Source organism: Mobula hypostoma, chromosome 17, assembly GCF_963921235.1.
Source record: "Mobula hypostoma chromosome 17, sMobHyp1.1, whole genome shotgun sequence".
Classification (NCBI taxonomy): Eukaryota; Metazoa; Chordata; class Chondrichthyes; order Myliobatiformes; family Myliobatidae; genus Mobula; species Mobula hypostoma.
The window spans coordinates 43,434,779-43,454,632 of NC_086113.1; the positions used below are offsets into that span (position 1 = coordinate 43,434,779).

At 40.0% G+C, this 19,854-nt stretch overlaps 1 protein-coding gene across 10 annotated transcripts in view; it reads right to left on the bottom strand.

Moving 5' to 3' along the window:
- The window catches only part of LOC134357983 (catenin delta-2-like), a 1,288,623-nt gene that overhangs the window by 81,472 nt on the left and 1,187,297 nt on the right, over positions 1–19,854 (bottom strand). For all 10 annotated transcript variants that reach the window (XM_063069823.1, XM_063069822.1, XM_063069826.1 and 7 more), the window contains 2 exons: positions 17,955–18,072; positions 13,729–13,914 (listed from right to left, as the gene is read on the bottom strand). In XM_063069823.1, the coding sequence (XP_062925893.1) occupies positions 13,729–13,914; positions 17,955–18,072 (304 nt within the window). The remainder of the gene's footprint in view (positions 1–13,728; positions 13,915–17,954; positions 18,073–19,854) is intronic.

A 19,854-nucleotide genomic window follows, 5' to 3' on the forward strand; every position in this document is an offset into this window, starting at 1 on the left:
TTACAAAGAATGCTCTAAATGTTGAAAAGGCCAGTGTCTGCACGATGCCCTGTCACGTTTCTGGGGCATGGACAAAATTAGGGAGGTGATATAAGGCATACATTTCACACTATCTGGATCGTCCATGCATAGGGCTGGCCATGAGGAAAACTATGGTCTTCAAGGCACACGTGGCAAGTCACTGATTTTCCTTTCTGAACATAGAAATTGTACTGCTCAGGGTTCACAATCATCACACCACACAGAACAATTTACAGCCCGGTTGGCTTCCTCTCCTAAACGGCATTAGTGACCCATTAGTTGCAGACTGAGGCATTGCGGGACAACGAACGGCAGGGTTTTGCTGCGATGATTCTATGGATGGATGTCTGTAGTCAAGTGGTTGCGCACTCTCCCTCTTTCTCTCAGTGGGGGAAGAGTTTGCTGCCGATTCTCGAGTCAGGATTCTCGGAATAAAAAGCGACACGTCAGACTGTAATACCATAACAGCAACTTTTAGTCTCCCTTTTTGCTGTGAAAATGGGTGATATCTCTCTGTCTTGTTAGTGAGAGAGAGAGAGAGAGAGAGAGAGAGAGAGGGGGAAAGAGAGACAGACAAAGACAGAGACACAGACAGACAGCCTCTGGCATGTTGAACTGTTGCGTAAACAATAGTTTTTGATGACTGCAGACCATGCAGATTGATTCCTGGGATGGCAGGACTTTCATATGATGAAAGACTGGATCGACTAGGCTTATACTCGTTGGAATTTAGAAGATTGAGGGGGGATCTTATTGAAACATATAAAATTCTAAAGGGATTGGACAGGCTAGATGTGGGAAGATTGTTCCCAAGTCCAGAACGAGGGGTCACAGTTTAAGGATAAAGGGGAAGCCTTTTAGGACCTAGATGAGGAAAAACTTCTTCACACATAGAGTGGTGAATCTGTGGAATCCCCTGCCACAGGAAACAGTTGAGGCCAGTTCATTGGCAATATTTAAGAAGGAGTTCGATATGGCCCTTGTGGCTAAAGGGATCAGGGGGTATGGAGGGAAGGCTGGTACAGGGTTCTGAGTTGGATGATCAGCCATGGATCATACTGAATGGTGGTGCAGGCTCGAAGGCCGAATGGCCTACTCCTGCACCTATTTTCTATGTTTCTATGAATCTCTTTGGGTGCTTTGCTAATGCTAGGTGGGTGATGGGCACTGATGCTTTTTACTGAAACAGGTGAAGGGGGGAAGGTTGATGCAATGATGCTTACTGCTGCTTGTGGAGGGAGGGGGAAAGGGGGGGCTTTGGGGTGCTACCATTTTTCTGTCATTCATTCTTTTGGGGTTCTGTTTTTCATCAATGTCTGCGAAGACAATTATTTCAGGTTGTTTATTGCATACATTCTCCGATAATAAATGGTATCATTTGAACCATTTTGACAGGTACTTAAGGTAATCCTCCACTATCAACTGAACAACCAAAATGAACCAGTGAAGAATGTTAAAAGATCACTGTGTTTCCCTCTGCACAGATGCAGTCTGACCCGTTGGGTATTTCCATCATTTTCTCCATTTATTTTAAAGAATGCTATTTCCCTCATTGGCCTGTAGATCTTGTCTTTTCCAATAAATCACATGGGTGCTGGTTGTGAAGGAGCTTGGGGCAGATGGTGTGTTATCATGATGCTACAAACAGTAGAAGTACAGGGGAAGCTTGGTGAACTGGATGGTCTTTCCCATCCTAACATTTATTTCTTTCATCATGTGCTGAGCATAAAAATAACGACAAATGGAACTCGCTTTCTGATTTTTGTTTGGGTGAGGGTAAAGGCTGAGGTTTCCCTATTGTACATCAGTACAGACGGTGACAAATGCTTTGGGAGAAAAACACTCCGTCACTGCTCTCTCTGCTGCCAGCAATGTGTGAAGTGACCCATGTACCTGCAAAGTTCTTCACATTTTGCTTGTGTTGTAATGGAAAGAAAAGCAATTATTATAAGCACAAGATGTGTGTGTGTAAAGGTTCACTTCTTGGCCTGGACTGACTTGGATGTGTCTAAGGGCCACTGTTGCCCTATGTCACACGTAAAGAGACGGCAGATTTCTTCTTGTATTGTAAATTGCCCCGACCTTTATCTGGATTTTCCAATCACCTTTCTGAATTTTTTAAAATGTGCAATTTAACCATCTGGGGGAATATAAAATGGATTTTCATGGGGCATGAAATTAAGTTTCCCACCTAGCTGTGCAACAAGTGAATCTGTTTAAAATCTTAAGTGCTTGCAAAGTTTTTTTTTGCAAGCTGATGTGAATAATGGTCCCAGGCCATCTTCTTTAATGGTTGTTGCAGCCTAAGTTGGTGCTGTGGATTTTGGGTCTAATACAAAAACCTATGGTGGGACTGGATTTTTGAATGTAACCAGCAGCCCTCACCTCAACCATTCAAGCATGTAATGAAAGGTGAGTTTAGAAATAAAACTGTGCAGCCTGTTTGTTAACCACGAGTGAAACTTGGTAATGACCATTTCCAGATTGTTTCTCATCACTTAGAAATCCCGTCTGGACACATCTGTAGCTGATTTCATCATGACTCTGATGAGGTTTCTGCAGCAAGCTTGCAAAGCCTGCAGCATTGCAGGCAAACTTGGCGTACATTTTAAGCTTAAATGCACTGTATATGTTACCATATACTACCTTAAGATTCATTTTCTTGTAAACGTTTACAGAAAAAAAAGAAATGCAATAAAATTTTACAAAAAACAAAGACTGACAAGCAACTGATGTACAAAAAAAAGACAAGCTGTGAGAGTAAGAATAATACTGAGAACGGGTGTTGGAAGAAATCCTTCAAAGTGAGTCTGTAGGTCGTAGAATCAGTTCGGAGTAGTGGTGAATGAAGGTTCAGGAGCCTGATGGTTGTAAACTCCTCCTGAGCCTAGTGGTGTGGGATCTAAGGCTTCTGTACCTCCTGTCCATTGATAGTACAGAGCAGAGGGCAGGATCTGGATGGTTGAGATCTTTGATAATAGATGCTAACGTCCTGTGGTAGCACTCCATGTAAGTGTGCTCAATGATAATGAACTGGGCTGAATCAATCACTTTCTGTAGCCTTTTCCACTCCTTGGCATTGGTGATAACCCACCAGGCCATGATGCAACTAGTTAGGATACTCTCCACTATGCATCTATAGACATTTGTCTATAGGCAGTTTCCCCCCTTTAATATAGCTTCTACCTCCCACACATTGGCCCAGCACAGCTGAGAACACGGTCTGTCAGGAGCAGCAGCAAGCTGTCTAGCTTCAGTGTTAAAACACATTATACATAGCATGCATCAAAGTTCAACAGGGTCCTCAGCTTCCTAGAGTTTAGAATTTAGCTTTCTTCCCTCCAATTTACATTTGTTACTCTTTTTGCAGTATGCATTTGTGTCCTTCTCCTGACTCCAAAAGGATCGAGTTTTCATGTCATTTTCATTGATGCTTGATCCGTCACACTGATTGCCAACAAACTGGTGGTTAGGCGGAAGCTAGGGGGCTCACATCGTTTGGCTGCTAGGGTACTCCATACGAGGAAACAACACACGATGGATCAGTGGTAATACCCAGGAGCTTCAAAAGGTGTTCTAGAAATCCACATCTTTACTTCTCACTATATTCTGTTCAGCCGTAGCACTGTATTGTAACAAGCTCACAGACTTATGCACATGTGATAACTTGCTTAATGAGAATGTGAATATAACGCTTTATAATGTTATAGTTAAGCACAGCTTCAGCCTCTCACCAGAGGCGAGAATGACAGCAGCACTACTGATGGAAAAGTGTAATTACAATCTGAAAGTAGAGAGAGAGAGGAAAGAACAGAGTGCCTTCACTTGTCAAACATCTTTTTAATTCCCAGGATTTCTCCAGTGCTTTGCAACTGATAAGGTACTGTCGAAATGTCGTCAGTGTCAGTTGCAGGCAAACTCTGCATCTATTAAGCAAAGGCCTATAAACAGCAATAAGCTAAATAACCAGTTGATTTTTTTTGTTGGATCTGGTTGAGGAAATAATGTTGGCAGAACTCTGCAGCTCTTCAGGTATTGCTGGGGGGTCTTCCACTTGAGCAATCTCCTGGGACCTCAGTATCACAACTGAAAAGTACTTTGCATTGGAAATGTGACAAAAGAATCACAATGGCAACATTAAAGTCATACATAATGTATGTTTTAGTATGGGAAGTAAATTGCATCTATTGCCATTGTCCAATTCTCTGCTCTCCCACAGCCATACCAGAACTGAAGACTACTGATGATCTTAATTATAATTTACATGGCATGTTACTTGAAATTGGATGGTATCATTATTAGTTTATCCTACTGGATGCAACTTTTGTTTAAAAAATACCTTCCAGACATTAGAATTCTCCCTTAGCTCTACCATGTATTCTGGGGTAAAATTCAGTCTGTTTAGTTCTGTTAATCTCAAGAGTGACACGGCACATAACAGACAAACAAATCTCAAGAGTATATGTCCAGTGCATTTGTTGCATCTTTGAGATGGTCTGGGAAATTAGAGAGTAGAGTGTTGGGAGGCAATAGGAGTCAACTTCTAACGTGATATTCTCAAGTTGAAAAAAAATTCTAGATAACTGACCTTGCCCGAATCAATAACAACCTAACACTTCCTATGAGATGCTTTAACTCATGCTTCAACTGCAGTGAAAAGAAAAGCTCAACGTTTCAGACAGATTGGTCCTTCTGGCACTGATTTTATTGGACTTGCTCCATTTGGGTTTGATGCTGTGTGAACCATCAATGGCTCTGATTTCCACGTCCTTTGAGAAGACCTTCTTTGTTGCTTACCTCAAGGTATCCCCTGACAACTTGTTTACAGACTTGGCAACACCAGTCAACCCCTCTGCTGTGAATACTGATGAACACTTTTCAATGGGTTGACACACAGCTATTGTTGTTTCCAGACAGCTCTCTCACCTTTAACAAGCCAGATATCTGTTTTACTTTTTTTTCTGTTTTAAATACACTGAACGAACCTGAATTCTCCTAATGAATGCCACAATATGTTTCTCTATTTTCTATTTTGTCCCAACAGCATTTGACAAAGGCAACATGTGTTTTTGTACACCTGACTAGCTCATTTGCTAAACCCTGCACAGCATAATTAACTTCTTTCTCAAAAAATTATTTTCAGGATTTATGTGTCTCCACTTTACAAATGCCTAATTTATGAACAGCCCATGGATACAAACAAGCATTTGGAAGACCGATGGGATGGATTTGTGGCTGTTGCAGGGACCTTCCATTCACAGCAATACCTGAATGATCGGTTTAACTGCATGTTGCCCTTGTTTGGCTTATGCTTTCATTTAAGTACGTTGCTGGATAGCATTAGCAATTTCTAAACTGTTCGTGTTATGAACAGTTTTTGGGAGCGGAAACCTGTCATAACCCGAAGAGGGTCTGTACTAGCAAGACAAATACTGTATTTATTGCCCTTTTCCCAACTCCCCTTATTAAAATGGCGATGAGCCATTTTATTGAACCACTACAGTTGTCTGGTGACTAAATACACTCAGTGGGACTGGGTCGGAGACTCGAGGTTTAGACCCATGAATGAAAAAGCACAGTGAATATATTTCTAAGTCAAGAGTGGGTATAACTCTGAGGAGAAGCTGCAGATGGCGATGTTCCTATGTAGATCCTGCCTTTGTTCTCCTGGCAGTTTAGGTTATACGTTTGTTTAAGGGGATAAGCAGGATGAATAAAATGCAATACATTTTGTAGATGATACACACTGCAGCCACTATGCACTGTTGGTGGCGTGGATGGCTAATTTTCTTTCTTGCCCTAGTGTTAAGCACCCATCCAGGTCAGTGCAAAGTTTTCCTTTGCGCTCCTAATTTGAGTCCTGCAAATCGTGGAATGACCTGGGAGTGTTAAGAAGTAAAACATATGCTTCAGGATGCTGGGCCTCTGACCTGCTCTTGCAGCCTGGTCCAGTCGAGCTTTTGGTCAATGGTGACCTCCAGGTGGCTCCACTGGAGGACTTGGCAATAGAAATGTCAATGGTTGCCAAGGGCAGCAGATTAGATTCTGGTTAGATGGTTAATATTCTTGTTAGATGATTAGATATAATTAATATTTATGCAGCACCTTGAACACAGTAAGAGATCCTAAGGTGTTCCAAAAGAGTATTTGATACTGAACCCTATAATAAGACATCAAGAATGTGATGAAATCAGCTGGCAAAGCAGCTGATTTTAAATGGTATACAGGGTTTTGGAAAATTGTAGAGATTTATAGTTTGCAAAGCCTGTGGAGAGCAAAGGCATTGAGAAATTTGTAAACAAGAAAGATAACCTTAAGTCTGAAGCACTACTCGAACTGGAGCAATCTTCCTTTTGCCCATGGCTAATGACACTGTTCAAGCCAGATATATGTATCACTGTTGCAGACTGCATCACTCTGAGATCTCCTTCATATTTGTGAATAATGTGTTTCATTATCTGCCCATTTGTTATCTGCTTCTTGAACTTACTTTCCTAACTGCTCTGCCCAAGATTTTTCCATAAAATCTGTCTAAATCATTTGAAACATTTTGTTCATAAACTGCTATTGAATAAACTGTCTTATCCTTGTTGTTTCCTAAATTGTGAGCTGCCTTTTTTAAAAAATCCTGTTGCTGTTGACAAAGTCAGAACTTATAACCTATTTCGCATCAGCAATTGAGATGTGGAGACAAATGATGTCACGCTCCAGCCCATTCCCCTTAACTTTTAAATTTTTTTGTATCATTTGACATATTCTCTCTTTCAGAGAAGTCCTTTTAACCTCCTTCCACATTTCCACGCTGAACAAAATTGTAAGGATCATGTTTTCTCCTAACTTGCAGGGAATTCAATTATTTTGATTGTAATTTACCACAAACATCTTGAAGGTGTAGAATATTGCGCATTTCAGAACCACAGGATCTTCAAAAGCCTTTCAAAACCAAAGAAGCATGTTGCAGTACAGTTGGTTTATGCAATTCATAAGGATATGTAGCAGGCAAACTGCACATAACAAACCCCCATGTGAACTTACAAGATAGTAACTAGAAATGTTGTTTAAATGAGAAAAATGCCAGGATACTGGGAGAACTACACTTTTCCCTTTCAAAAGTATTTTTGGTGTGACTGTGGTTGGTCAGCCATCATTGGGATGTATGATCAAAAATTCAAAGTTCAAAGTAAATTTTATTATCACATATATGTCACCATATACAACCCTGAGATTCTTTTTTCTGTGGGCATACTTAGCAAATCTATATATTAGTAACTATAACAGGATCAATGAAAGATCAACCAGAAGACAACAAATTGTGCGAATGCAAATATAAATAAATAGCAATAAATAATGAGAACATGAAATAACACGATAAAGAGTCTTTAAAGAGAGATCATTGGTTGTGGGAACATCTCAATGGACAGGCAAGTGATTGTAGTTATCCCCTTTTATTCAAGAGCCAGATGGTTGAGGGGTAATAACTGTTCCTGATTGGTGTTGTGAGACCTGAGGCTCCTGTATCTTCTACCTGATAGAGCAGTGATAAAAGAGCATGGTCTGGGCGGTGAGGATCTCTGATGATGGATGTTACTTTCCTACAATAGCATTTCATGTTCATGTGCTTAATGGTTGGGAGGGCTTTACCTGTGATGTACTGGGCTGAATTCACTACCTGTTGTAGAAAGGCAAAGGCCCAGAAATTCTAACATGCAGCATATGATAAGACAGATCCTATTGGAAAACTGACTTCCAAGTCTTGTCTAACATATCACAAAGTTTTCAATTTTGTATCTGGGCTTTTCAGTCATATGATGCACTTGACTGTGCATGACATCATGGATTCAAAATGACACACAGTTGTCATAGGCCTCGCATGCAAAAATAGATCATCACAAAATTGCGAGGCCAGTTCAAATGATCCTTAAAGGCAACTTGCTTCAGCAGATCACAGCCCATGCAATTAGGTTGCATGTTTATAAACATATCTCTCTCGGATAGGGAGTTTCCCTCAAGCTCCATCAACTCCGCTCACACCATTTGTGGCTCCCTCCACTATGGCATGGTTCCCCAGTGACTGTGTAGCTTTCTTCCTGGTGCTGCAGATTCCTCCCACGTGTAGCTTTTTAGGTTAGCTGACCACAGGAAACTGCCCTATGTGTACAGGTTGCAGTAGAACCAATTTGGGGTGGGGAAGGAGGAGATAGAATTTGTGGCAATGTTTTGGAGATTTTTAAAAATGGATACCAATGAACACTTGATGGTTGACACAGTCTTTGTGGACTAAAGGACTTGATTCCAAGCTGTAATGCTGCATGATGCAAAGCCTGTGCGATTGGACCCAATGGTTTGCAGGTGCAGTTCCTCATATAAGATGCTGAAGGGTGAATGGCAGAGGAAAACCTTGTTAACATTTTTGAATGTAAGCACAAACCTTTTATATTTTCTCAGATAAATGGCTGTGGTGTCTTCATTCTGTTTCCTAACCCTTGAAGTGTGCTATTAACGAGGAACTCCTCAGCTAATCTCCTCAGGTCAACAGGATCACCATTAGTAATTAACCTTGTGCATTTTCCCTATCATTTCATTTTCTGATTCTTGGCCTTTGTTTAAATAGTGGCCAACATCACTGAGGGTTGCATAGCTGGATTTACACCAGTTCATGCAAGTGAATGTGTATAGAGAAGGGTGAAACCATAGACAGCCATTGGCATAGATAAGTCAGGGATAACACCAGGAATGGAAAGCTATGGCAATAAGGGGAGACCCTTTCTGAATTGTACACGTGTAGGGCTTGATTGAAATGAGGAAGTTCTTGGACTATCGGGATCTCTTCCGGGGTACAGGCAACCTGCACAAGAGGGGCAATTTGAATTAGAGGTGGACCAATAATCTTGCAGGGAAATTTGCTGGTGCTACATTGAAGGTTGAAAACCTAGGTTGACAAGGGGCTTGGGGTTCTGAACAGAAGCAACTCCTAAGATAAAGTAGTGGCTAGCAAGAGTGTGTTTTGTAATCAGGATAGCTGGGGGCACAGTAAAAGCAGGGAAGGGAATAGCCAGTTAAACTGAATTTAATTCAATGCACAAGGTAGACAAACTCAGAATAATAATAATAATAATAATAATAATAATTTTGTATAACCTTGAACATGCGCTTCCTTTGTTTGTGGAGATCTCTTGCTGTTGTATCAAAAAAGAACAAGGGATGAATTGTTAAAATATATATTTTGTTACACTGGGTGGGAACTTTGGTCAGCATGGCCTCGTGGGGATAAAGAGCCTGTATCCCTCACAAACAGCACTAAAATAGTTCAGTTACTACACCCGCTTTGCTGCTTGAGTAACTTACTGCTGGCTGATAAACTGCTCTGCTTCACTGTACTTTAAAACAAAGAGCAGCATTTGTTGAATGGTGCTCAGGCATATACCGTTTGCCAAAACAAATAGTTTGTTGAAATACCTTCCTTGTATTAATACTACAATGTCAGAACACTGTGCACTTTAAGAAAATGCCGGGAGATGGCATTAATATAGAGGGGTGCCCACTTGTTGGTGTGGATGTGTTGGGCCAAATGGCCTTGTTTCTGTATTTCTGTATTGTACCATTCTGAAAACTGAGCAAGTTTACAAACTTCATTACTGCAGTTGTAAGATTTAAGATTGCTGCTCATTTTCTTTTTCCAGCCAGTTGCTACAGAGACACTGCTTCTGCTAATCTCACCCTCTGAACATTTTCAATTTATATTGTGCAGTCCACAAAGATACCCTCCCATCACTTCTTATCTATTAAACGCCAACTGTCATCTTTAAAATTTTCTTTTGATGGTTTGATTTCAACTTAGGAATGAATTCTGCAAACTGAAATAAACTCAAATGCAAACTTGCTCAACAATCAAATATTGTTCTGTGTTTGCTCTCTGTCTCCTGTCCTCCTCTGAGGGAGGAGAGCAAGTTCCCCCCACCCCATAGCAAGGTTACAAGTCACAATTTTTTCTACTCAGTGGATCAGAATATAAGAGATATGATTAGTAAATTTTGCAGATGACATGAGAATTGGCCTGTTGTGGATAGTGAGGATGTTAATCTAAATTTACAGTACATATGCAGATTGCATTTAATTCTAATAACAATGAGGCAAAGCACTTTAGAAAGTCATATAGGTCTGGGACATATACAGTAGGGTTTGCTAGCATTCCAGCTAGCAAACCCAGCACTCCCTGAAAGATGCAACCGAGGTAGATAGGGTAGTGAAGAGGGTATGTAGCATGAATTCTTCATATGTAGGGGAATAGGAGATAAAAACTGGGCTGAGTGTTTTGTTTTTACGGAGTTCTCACCCTAAAGATGCAACTACAGCTGCTTAAATTGAAAATAAAACTCAGGTTTTTTTTTACAGACCTTTGCGATGCTAGAGAACAACAGAGACAGAACCATGGTGGATAAGTGGAATAAAGACACAGATCAGCCATAATCCAGCAGAAAAGTGAAACAGGCTTGGGGGACTCAATCTGTTCTTGTTTCTGTATTCCACAGTACATATCCAATTCCCTGCTGAATGTTATTTTTGACCCACATTCATTAACCTTCCCAGCAGTGTGTTTTAGATCATCACAGTTTATTCCATATAGAAAAATCTCCTTGTGTTTTTCTTGTTCTTTTGCCAATAAGCCAAGCATGAAATTACTTCATATGGGACCTTTGAGGGTGTTTTACAGCTGTAGCAGATGTTATATTTCTCCCATGCATTATCATACAGGTTCTGGCCTCCCAGGATTAATAAGTAGATTTTGTGACAAATTTAAGGGGAAGGGCCAAAAATTATTGCCATTCCCTCATAGTGTAGGATAATAAGGAAATCAGAGAGAGAAGCAGGAATGGATAATTTGGCCTCTCGTGATTGCTCTGCCAATCAACATGATCATAAGGGTTTTGTATATTTCAATGAGAACAGCTCTTATTCTTTAACACACAAGAGTCTGCTTGGTAGTCTGCTTCTTCTCAGGAAACAACCTGGAGAAAATTGTTGGATTTCCTCCATGATTGCAGAAAGACATCTTTACACTTGCACACAAATTATTTTGCCATCGAACCAATGTACCACTTGCCTTCATAATTACTTTTTGTACTTGCAAATGATCTTTGAGTGATTCATGCCCAAGGACACCCAGAATTCTCTGATCATCAACACTTTTCAATTTTGCAGCCCTTAAGAAAAAATCTGCCAAGTAGGATGACCTCATATTTTCCTACATAATATTCAATCTGCAAGTGTTCTGAACAATTCATTTATGCTGTCTATCTACTCCTAAAGCTTCTGTACATCCTCCTCATTTACAACCCACATTGCCACAAAGCAATCCTGCTCCACTCATCCAAGTCTGCAGTATAGTTTGTGACAATCTGGAACGTTTGCTCCTGCTCCTACAGCAGCAACCCACTGGTTGCAGATTTGCAATCGGAAAACAACATTTTCATTCCTTTTTTTCGTGTCCATTAACTAAATCAAAAGCAATACGTTACCGAAACACACATGCTCTAATTTTGTTTAATAACCTTTTGAATGCCACCTTATCCAAAGGCTCCTGAATATTAACTCTCATTTTTGTCAAGCATGATTTCTTTATCATTAGTCCATGTTGGCTCTGTCTAGTCATATTATTATTTTCTAGACTCAGTGGCCTTTTATTAGGTAGCTGCTCGTTGATGCAAATACCTAATCAGCCAATCAAGTGGCAGCAACACTCAAAAGCTTAAAAGCATGCAGACATGGTCAACAGGTTCAGGTATTGTTTAGATCATACATCAGAATTGGAAGAAGTGAAATTTAAGTTAATTTGATTGTGGGATGACTGTTGGTGCCAGACAGGGTGGTTTGAGAATCTGAGAATCTGATCTCCTGGGATTTTCACGCACAACATTCTCTAGAGTTTACAGAAAATGGTGTGAGAAACTCCACATCAATGAGTGAGGTCAGAGAAGAATGGCCAGACAGGTTCAAGCTGACGGGAAGGCAACAGTAACTTAAATAACCACGCGTTACAACAGAGCAGAAGAGCGTCTCTGAATGCACAACACGTCGAATGTTGAAGTGGATGGGCTACAGCAGCAGAAGACCATGAACGTACACTCAGCGGCCCCTTTATTACGTACAGGAGGTAGCAGATAAAGTGACTACAGAGTGCAAGTGCACTGTCTCCAATTCCTTTATTCAAGTATATTACCACATACTGACGGTAAGCTACCTCATCTGTAGTTGTCAATTTTCTCTCTCTTTCTCCGTTCATAAATAGTGGAATTACATTTACTACCTCTCAAACTGTGAGAACCATTCTAAAATTTTACAAGAGAACCCCCAGTGCATCCACTCTTTTCATACCTAGCTTTTTCAATATATTGGCATGTAAGTCATTAGGTCCTGGGAATTTATTGGTTTTCTGTCCTAATTAACTAACGCTCCTCATTCATGCTCAATCCACTACTTCCAGGAGTATTTTGTGTTTTCTCTTTTTCTGTCATTTATCTTATTCACCATTTAATTTCTCCTCTATCTGTCCATAAAACCCCAGGTTAAATTTTATGAATACTTTCCATTTTACATATTCACAGAAGCTTTGGGACAATGATCTTCAGGTAATTACGACATGCATCTTCAGCTAATTTCACCTGTATCTGTCCATAAAACACCAGATTAAATTTTGTGAATATTTTCCATCTTACATATCCACCGAAGCTTTAGGACAATGACCTTCAACAGGTAATGAGAGCCACTTTACCAAGTCTTGAAAATGACCAGAATTTATAGTGATCGTAGCAATCACTGAGAAATTAACAATTTTTCAATTGAAAAGGGTAGAAATACACCTTGGAAGCACAAAAGATCATCAAAATATTTGAACCTTCTTTATCTCTGTACTGGTATTAAAGAAATGTGGATTTTCTACTGTAGGCAGTTACTTTATTGCTAAATTTTGCCAGCGGAATAAGATCAAATTCTTCCCAAAGAACATTGTCAGTTCCCCCCCCCACCATTTTAAGCACCACATTGTACTGACATATAATGACTGACTTAACTCAAAGGAGTGAATTCAGCAGGTTGACTGCTCAGCAAATGCTATTAATCCCCCTTCATACTCTTCCCTTTCCCTCCTTCCCAGCTGAACTGACCTTACTCCCAGTCGGGCAGCTCAGCTCATTGAAAAGTTCACACGCAAAACATTGGAGGAATTCAGGAAGTCAGGCAACACTAATGGAGGGGAATAAACAGTCAACATTTTGGAATGAGAACCTTCATCAGGACTGTCATCAGCATCTGCAGAATCTCTTATATTCATGATGCACTGCTCCAATGCAATCTCTTTGACGTGTGTGTATTTGAAGAAATTTTAATCCCTTTTCAACGGTTCAGTGAGACTCTCAATGCTTCCCTTCTGCTGCTCTCTGCCTCTTCGACCATGTGCTCACATAGACTCACTTTTCACTTCACCCTCCCCATCCCCCCCCCAGCTTGTACTCATTCCCCTCCTTCCATCTTCTTATTCTGGCTTCTTCCCCCATCCCCAACCTCGATGAAGGGTCTCAGCCCAAAACAGTGACAGTTTATTCCCCAGCACAGATGGTGCCTGACTTGCTGAATTCCTCCAGTACTTTGTGTGTGTTGCTCAAGAATTCCAGCACCTGCATAATTTCTTGTGTTTAAAAGGCCATTGATTACCTGGTTCTGGCCCTTCTTTTTCTTCTTCTTCTTGCCCCAACAACTGGAACTCTCACTATCCTTGCCGTTGCTGTCACTGCACAGTAGTCCGTCAAACTCGTCTGTTCCCATCTGCTGTCCCTGGCCTGTCTCCGCGGCCAGCCGATAAGAAAGGTTCCTCAGGATACAGACACAATTCTCAATCGTCTGTGGCATGAAAACAAAGAACAAAGTGAAGCATGTTGCATTACAAAAGTATACAGCATGGAATGAGGTCATTTTACACATTGTGGCAATGGTGGTTCTTCAAAGGAGACTGAAATTAATCCTTTTTTATTTCGCTTTCGTGTACAGACCCATTTCTAGTATAGTATTTTTCTTTGAATGATTTCTTAAACATTAGTGAAACTTCACTGGGCATCAGAGCTAGAATGCTTCCACAGCAGTTTTCAAAATTGCATTTAGTTAATGCTCTGGCCTCGAGAAGCTCAGTTCATTTTGGGTGAACATCACTTCCCTGTACGTATGCTATTTTTTGTATCATTTCCTGCGCAGGTTGATTTTGATTCGATTTGAAGGGAATGATGGAATAACATTCATCTCCATCCTCTCTTTATTTGCCTTTGAAACAGCAATATCTGTGAGTTTTAAGTTTTTGTTAATATTGGTAGATATTTAGTAGGTATATTTTGAAAGGAAATAATTATGTTTATTGTTTATCATTATTAAGATATTGTTGTGCCATGTGTTTACACGGCATAGTTATGGAGCATTGTGTATGTATGTGTATTACTTTGGTTAACACTGACTGTGAGAATAATCGACAGCATTAATATATTCAGGCAGCGGCGGTTCTGTATTGAATTTAATATGCATTTTACTTTCTGCAGTTTCACAAGTAGGAGGTCTCATTAAAAACCTTGAAGAAAGCTTCCATCTCGGATGATTTTTGAGAAGTTGTTTAACTCACTGCATAACTGTGTAGATTCGCATTGTGAGGGTAGTAGAGTTAAAGTAATGAATACATTTGTAATAAAAAGATTTATTTTCCTGATACTGAGTTTAATGGCCAAAAATTGGTGAAGATTTTTCTTGCAAAGCTATAACGTGTTTACATGAATACTCAGGTTTAACTGTACATCTATTCTTTGCAGTGCATTGTCATTAAATAACGGCAAATTCTGGCATGTCTTATTCCAAACCACTTTGATTATTAAAACGCAACACTTCATTCTGACAAAATTAAATTGACATTATAAGCGTGCAAACAATTTCCTTTGTTACCATCAGCAGCTCATCCTCACATCTCTGCTGACTGCCCAAGGGCAGTCGTAGGTTCAGCTTCCACTGTTAACATCGGTTTGCATTCATGTGAGTTGTTGATTAAATTATTTCCTGTGGGGGTGAAATATTGTCCCTGACTCCCACTAATGGAGTTGGAATGTAAACTGCTGGTGTGGATTTTGTACTGTGGGACGAAGGGGCAGAGGTGAGGTGATTAAACTGTTAATGTCATGCGCCAGAGCCCAGTTGTCAGATCTAGGCGATGAACAACGGTGGATCATACAATGAGCTATTTCTGGGATAAATAAAGTCTACATTTTCTGTCAATACCTACTAGCTATCATCAATGCCAATGGTTCTCGATGTGGGCCACATGCTCCTCGGGGGCCCATGTCAGACTTTGTCTGGTCCACAAATAAAAAACTAGAAACTGGGGTCACAGGAGTTTTTGAATGGGCCATGAGAAGTTATTGGTTTTAATGAAATATTATGAAAATATGTAAATAAAATAGTCATGAATATGTGAACATTAATTTATTCGGAACCCTCAATTAAATGAATGGAAAAACAAGCTAGATGATGCCAATGAGGCAGTAAAACATTTCTGCCTGTGTAAATTGGTGGGGTGGAGGTGCGTCTGGCATGTCAGTCCTTATCTCTGCTCCTACTTGACTACGCACAAAGCACCGTTCACACCCTGCAGGGTTCCCCGCAAAGCCCCGCTCCACATCCACCTCCCAAATTACAAACTGCAGATTGGGCAGGACTGCCTACAGCAAGGCCAGTCAGTGAATATGCAGCAGGAGGCTGGCTCTGTTTTCCTTCCACTGACCTGTCCCTGTTATAATACTTAAAAACGTGACATGAAGGCTGCCGTTAATGCCGGAGGGTCATCTGCCTTAAATGGTTAAACTGCAGAGAGGCGAGAACACACGAAGTCTACCACTGCATCACTATCTACCATTACAACTTCCATTAAATCCCTGATACTCATCATACTTTGAAAGGAAGTTCAATTTGCTTTTCTTGGTGAGTACACACTCTTTATTGCGACATAGAATTTAACAATATTTTAAAAAATATTTGCCTAAAAGCTAAATTATTTAAAAAATACTGCTTCAAAAGGTAGATTTATTTTCACATGCATATTCAATACGGTTACTTTTTCACATGAGATTATACTTATTACAATTCATTGATGTTTACTGATTCTCTCACTTGTTTGTATCAGTCACAAGGATCATACTAAATACTCAAAGAAACAATATTAAGCACTTTTTGTTGCTGGTTGGAAGAATATTATATATAAAGCATCCTATATATAAAGCATCCTATTCAGAAATAGTCTTACTTTTCACATATACCTGTAACATTTTATTTAACACATTAATACTTATAACCTGTTAAAATACAAGTATTGACTGTATGCTAGAATAATTAGCACAGTTGACCAAAAAATACTATAGCAACTAATGGAGTCTATGGAGGGTGGGCACAACAGAGGTACCTGAAAGTCACAAGTGGACCACGACCAGAGAAAGATTGAAAACCACAGATCAATGCTATGAAACAAATGCCATTTCTAGGCTGCATGCCAGCACTGAATAGGGATTTGTAATGACAAAATCCTGGGAATGCTCTGACAGCTGGCCTATAAATGGCCTCCTTCGATGTCCATAAGGAATCACGAGATGGGAGAAAAACTATCGACTGAAAATCTGAACAGCTGTACAGCAGGCGTAATCTCCTGTAGTCACATTCCAAGTGCAGCTATGTTGGTTTGTTTGCTCCTTTAAGGTTGTTAAACATTTTCTGACACTTGAATTGCTGGGTGTGACATCATTTGAATTGGGATCTATTGTCAACCACTCTTTGAAGCCTAGTCTTATGAACATTAAGGAATACTTTCCTCATGAAGAAGGCTTTGCACAACCTCACACTTGAATCTAAAGGTGTTTGACTTTAGGTTACCTGCTCTTTGCAAAACAGTTGAGCTTCAATTACTGCAACCTTGCCTGGATTTATTCTTGTCTGATGACAAAATCACAATTACCAGTGGTCCTGATACTTGGAATTCATTAGCATTATTGGAATCAGGATGGCTGGTTATTCTTTTCTACTTCTGTATAATATGAACAACCATTAGCGCTAGACATATCCAACAATCTGATACTGTGATACTTATTGCTTCGAAGAGTAGATAATCAACATGGTAGGGTTCTCAATCACAGGGCACTTCAGAGAGTGGCGCAAACAGCCCAGCACATCGATGGATGTGAACTTCCCTCTCTTCAGGACATTTGCAGCAGCAGGTGCATAAAAAGGGCCCAGAGGATCATTAGGGACTCCACCCAACCCAACCACAAACTGTTTCAGCTGCTACCATCTGGCAAATGGTACCACAGCATTAAGGCCAGGACCTACAGGCTCCGGGACAGTTTCTTTCACCATCAGATTTATCAATACACATTGATCTGATTGCATATTGGACTGTACGTACAAGCACACAAAAAAGTTACATGCATACTTTTAGTGTTTGGGGCAATATCCTCCCACATTTCCCTCCTTATTGCTCGTACATAGCGACAGAGATGCAACTTAAAGATTTTTACTCCCTCAAGTTGTGAGATGGATGTAAGAAATAAATCTGAAATCTTAATCTTAAGTGTTCTGAGTTTCTACTATTAATAAATGTGCAATAGTCAGTGCAAAAGCATTCTATTGCATTCGCAACATTTTTAATGGAGGAAGCTTTAATTCAAAAGACATGGTCTTCAATGGAGACTGCTAATCTACTATAAAGGCAAGGATTTAACAGCCTTTTTCTCCATTTGGTAATATATCAACACATTTTGAGAAGCAAAGAATCTCTTGGAAGCAAAATATTTCAGTGACATCAAACAGCCCATCTGTAAACGTCCACCTTCATATGTTAGAAAAGAGAAATCTGAGATCAGGCAAACCTTGCTGTCAATCTCACTGCTTCCCAGAGCCGACTGAATCACAAACAACAAAGCATCAGTGAGACCATCACATTCTCTCATCCTTCTTCGGGCTTCCTCGCCAGCTGAACTCACATTCCTAAGAAGAAAGCACAAAATGTCATCAGCATTTCCACATCATTCTTGTGTTGTCCCAATGACCTTTCTATCTGAGGGCGTTAACCCACAGATCACTGCAGACTAATCTTTAGTTCAAATATAGGTACTGCAGATGCTAGATGTTTGACATAAAAACAGTAAATGCTGGGAGCATCTATGGGAGTAAAACAGAATAAATATTTCATGGAAGTACAGCAGAAACATTCTGATCTGATCAAATCTTAGCAACCTAGGTTCAATTGTGATCTTCAATGATATCTATAAAGAGTTTGCATGTTCTCCTTATGAGCACATGCGTTTCCTTTAGTGATCTGATTTCCTCTCACATCCCAAATATTAGCTACTTGGCACGTTAGCTGACAGTGTAAAATGCAAATTTCAGCCCCACCCCACCCTCAATAAAAGAAATGGGATTAATATGAATGGATGGTCGATAGTGAGCATAGATTTGGTGGGCTGAGTAGCCTGTTTGTGCGCTATATATTTCCGTGAGTTTACTGCAGAACCATACAACTCAAAATGTGTTTTCCAGCCCATGGTGACTTTCCCAATTCATTGAAAGAGCGAATCAGATTGTCCTCTGATCTTTCTGTTGCAGTTTATTTCCATCCATATTGGCTGAAGGTCCTATTTTTCTGCTGTATGACTGTGACACGATGATTAACTGTTCCTTTCTCCACAAATACTGCCTGATCTATTGAACATTTCCAGTATTTTCTGTCTTTATCGTTAACTACAAATGACATAAGGCAGGGAAACCATTGACCTCAACTCACCCATGCTAGCAGAGGGATTCCCAAATTGGGGTCCACGGACCCGTTGCTTAATGGTATTGGTCCATGGCATAAAAATGGTTGGGAGCCCTTGCCCTATAGTCTCTTCCGGACTACCTTCATCTGAATCTATCAGCACCACTCTCAAGTCTCTTCTTCGTCAGAGGTTTGTCCGGTGTTCCTTAAGTGTATTGATACTATTTGATTTCATCAGTCTCTGTGGTAGCAAGGTCTGCATTCTCACTGATCTTTGGATTAGAGGGATAAGAGACCCAATCTTTGCCTTCCCGAAATGTACTCTTACAATTTTGGTTATCATTCTTACCTGCACCCTCTCGACTGACTCAGAATTATTTTTGTAATACTGCAAACAGAATGGTGCAAGACATGTAAAAACTAAAATTTGCTACAGGTTTAGCACAACTTTCCTAATTTTCCATTTCAGTTCATCTTAAAACAAATCCTAGTGTTTGCATTAATTTTCCTAATGTTGGGCTAACCTGTTGGTGCAAGTTTTGGTGAAGCGTTTGTATTCCAAAGCCACCTTGCATTTATCTGTGCTAAAATTCATCTGTCCAGACTGCAATGTTATAAATTTCCTACTGGAATTTGCTGCTGTCCTTTTTGGTATTGATAGTTCCCATTCCTCCCTTTCTGACCTCACGCCGAAAACAAAATCTACATTTAGTATCAACCACAAAGTTAAAATTTGCATTACTGGGTCGGGGAAGTTTTAACAAGTTTCCAGTGTAGATAAAGAAATCGGATTTCATCAAAACGATTTCCTAATTTGTTTTTATAATTTTCCAAGGATAACCAAATAACGTACTTCCCTTTCCTAGGTTAAACTCGTTGAACGATTTTATATCACTCAGTGCTGCACCACTTGGCTTAAAAAAACTGTAAGCAGCTACAAGAGAATATATTGCTGCTGCATTGTGCATAATAACTCTGCATAGCTGATAGAGATTAATTTTATATGTTGCTGA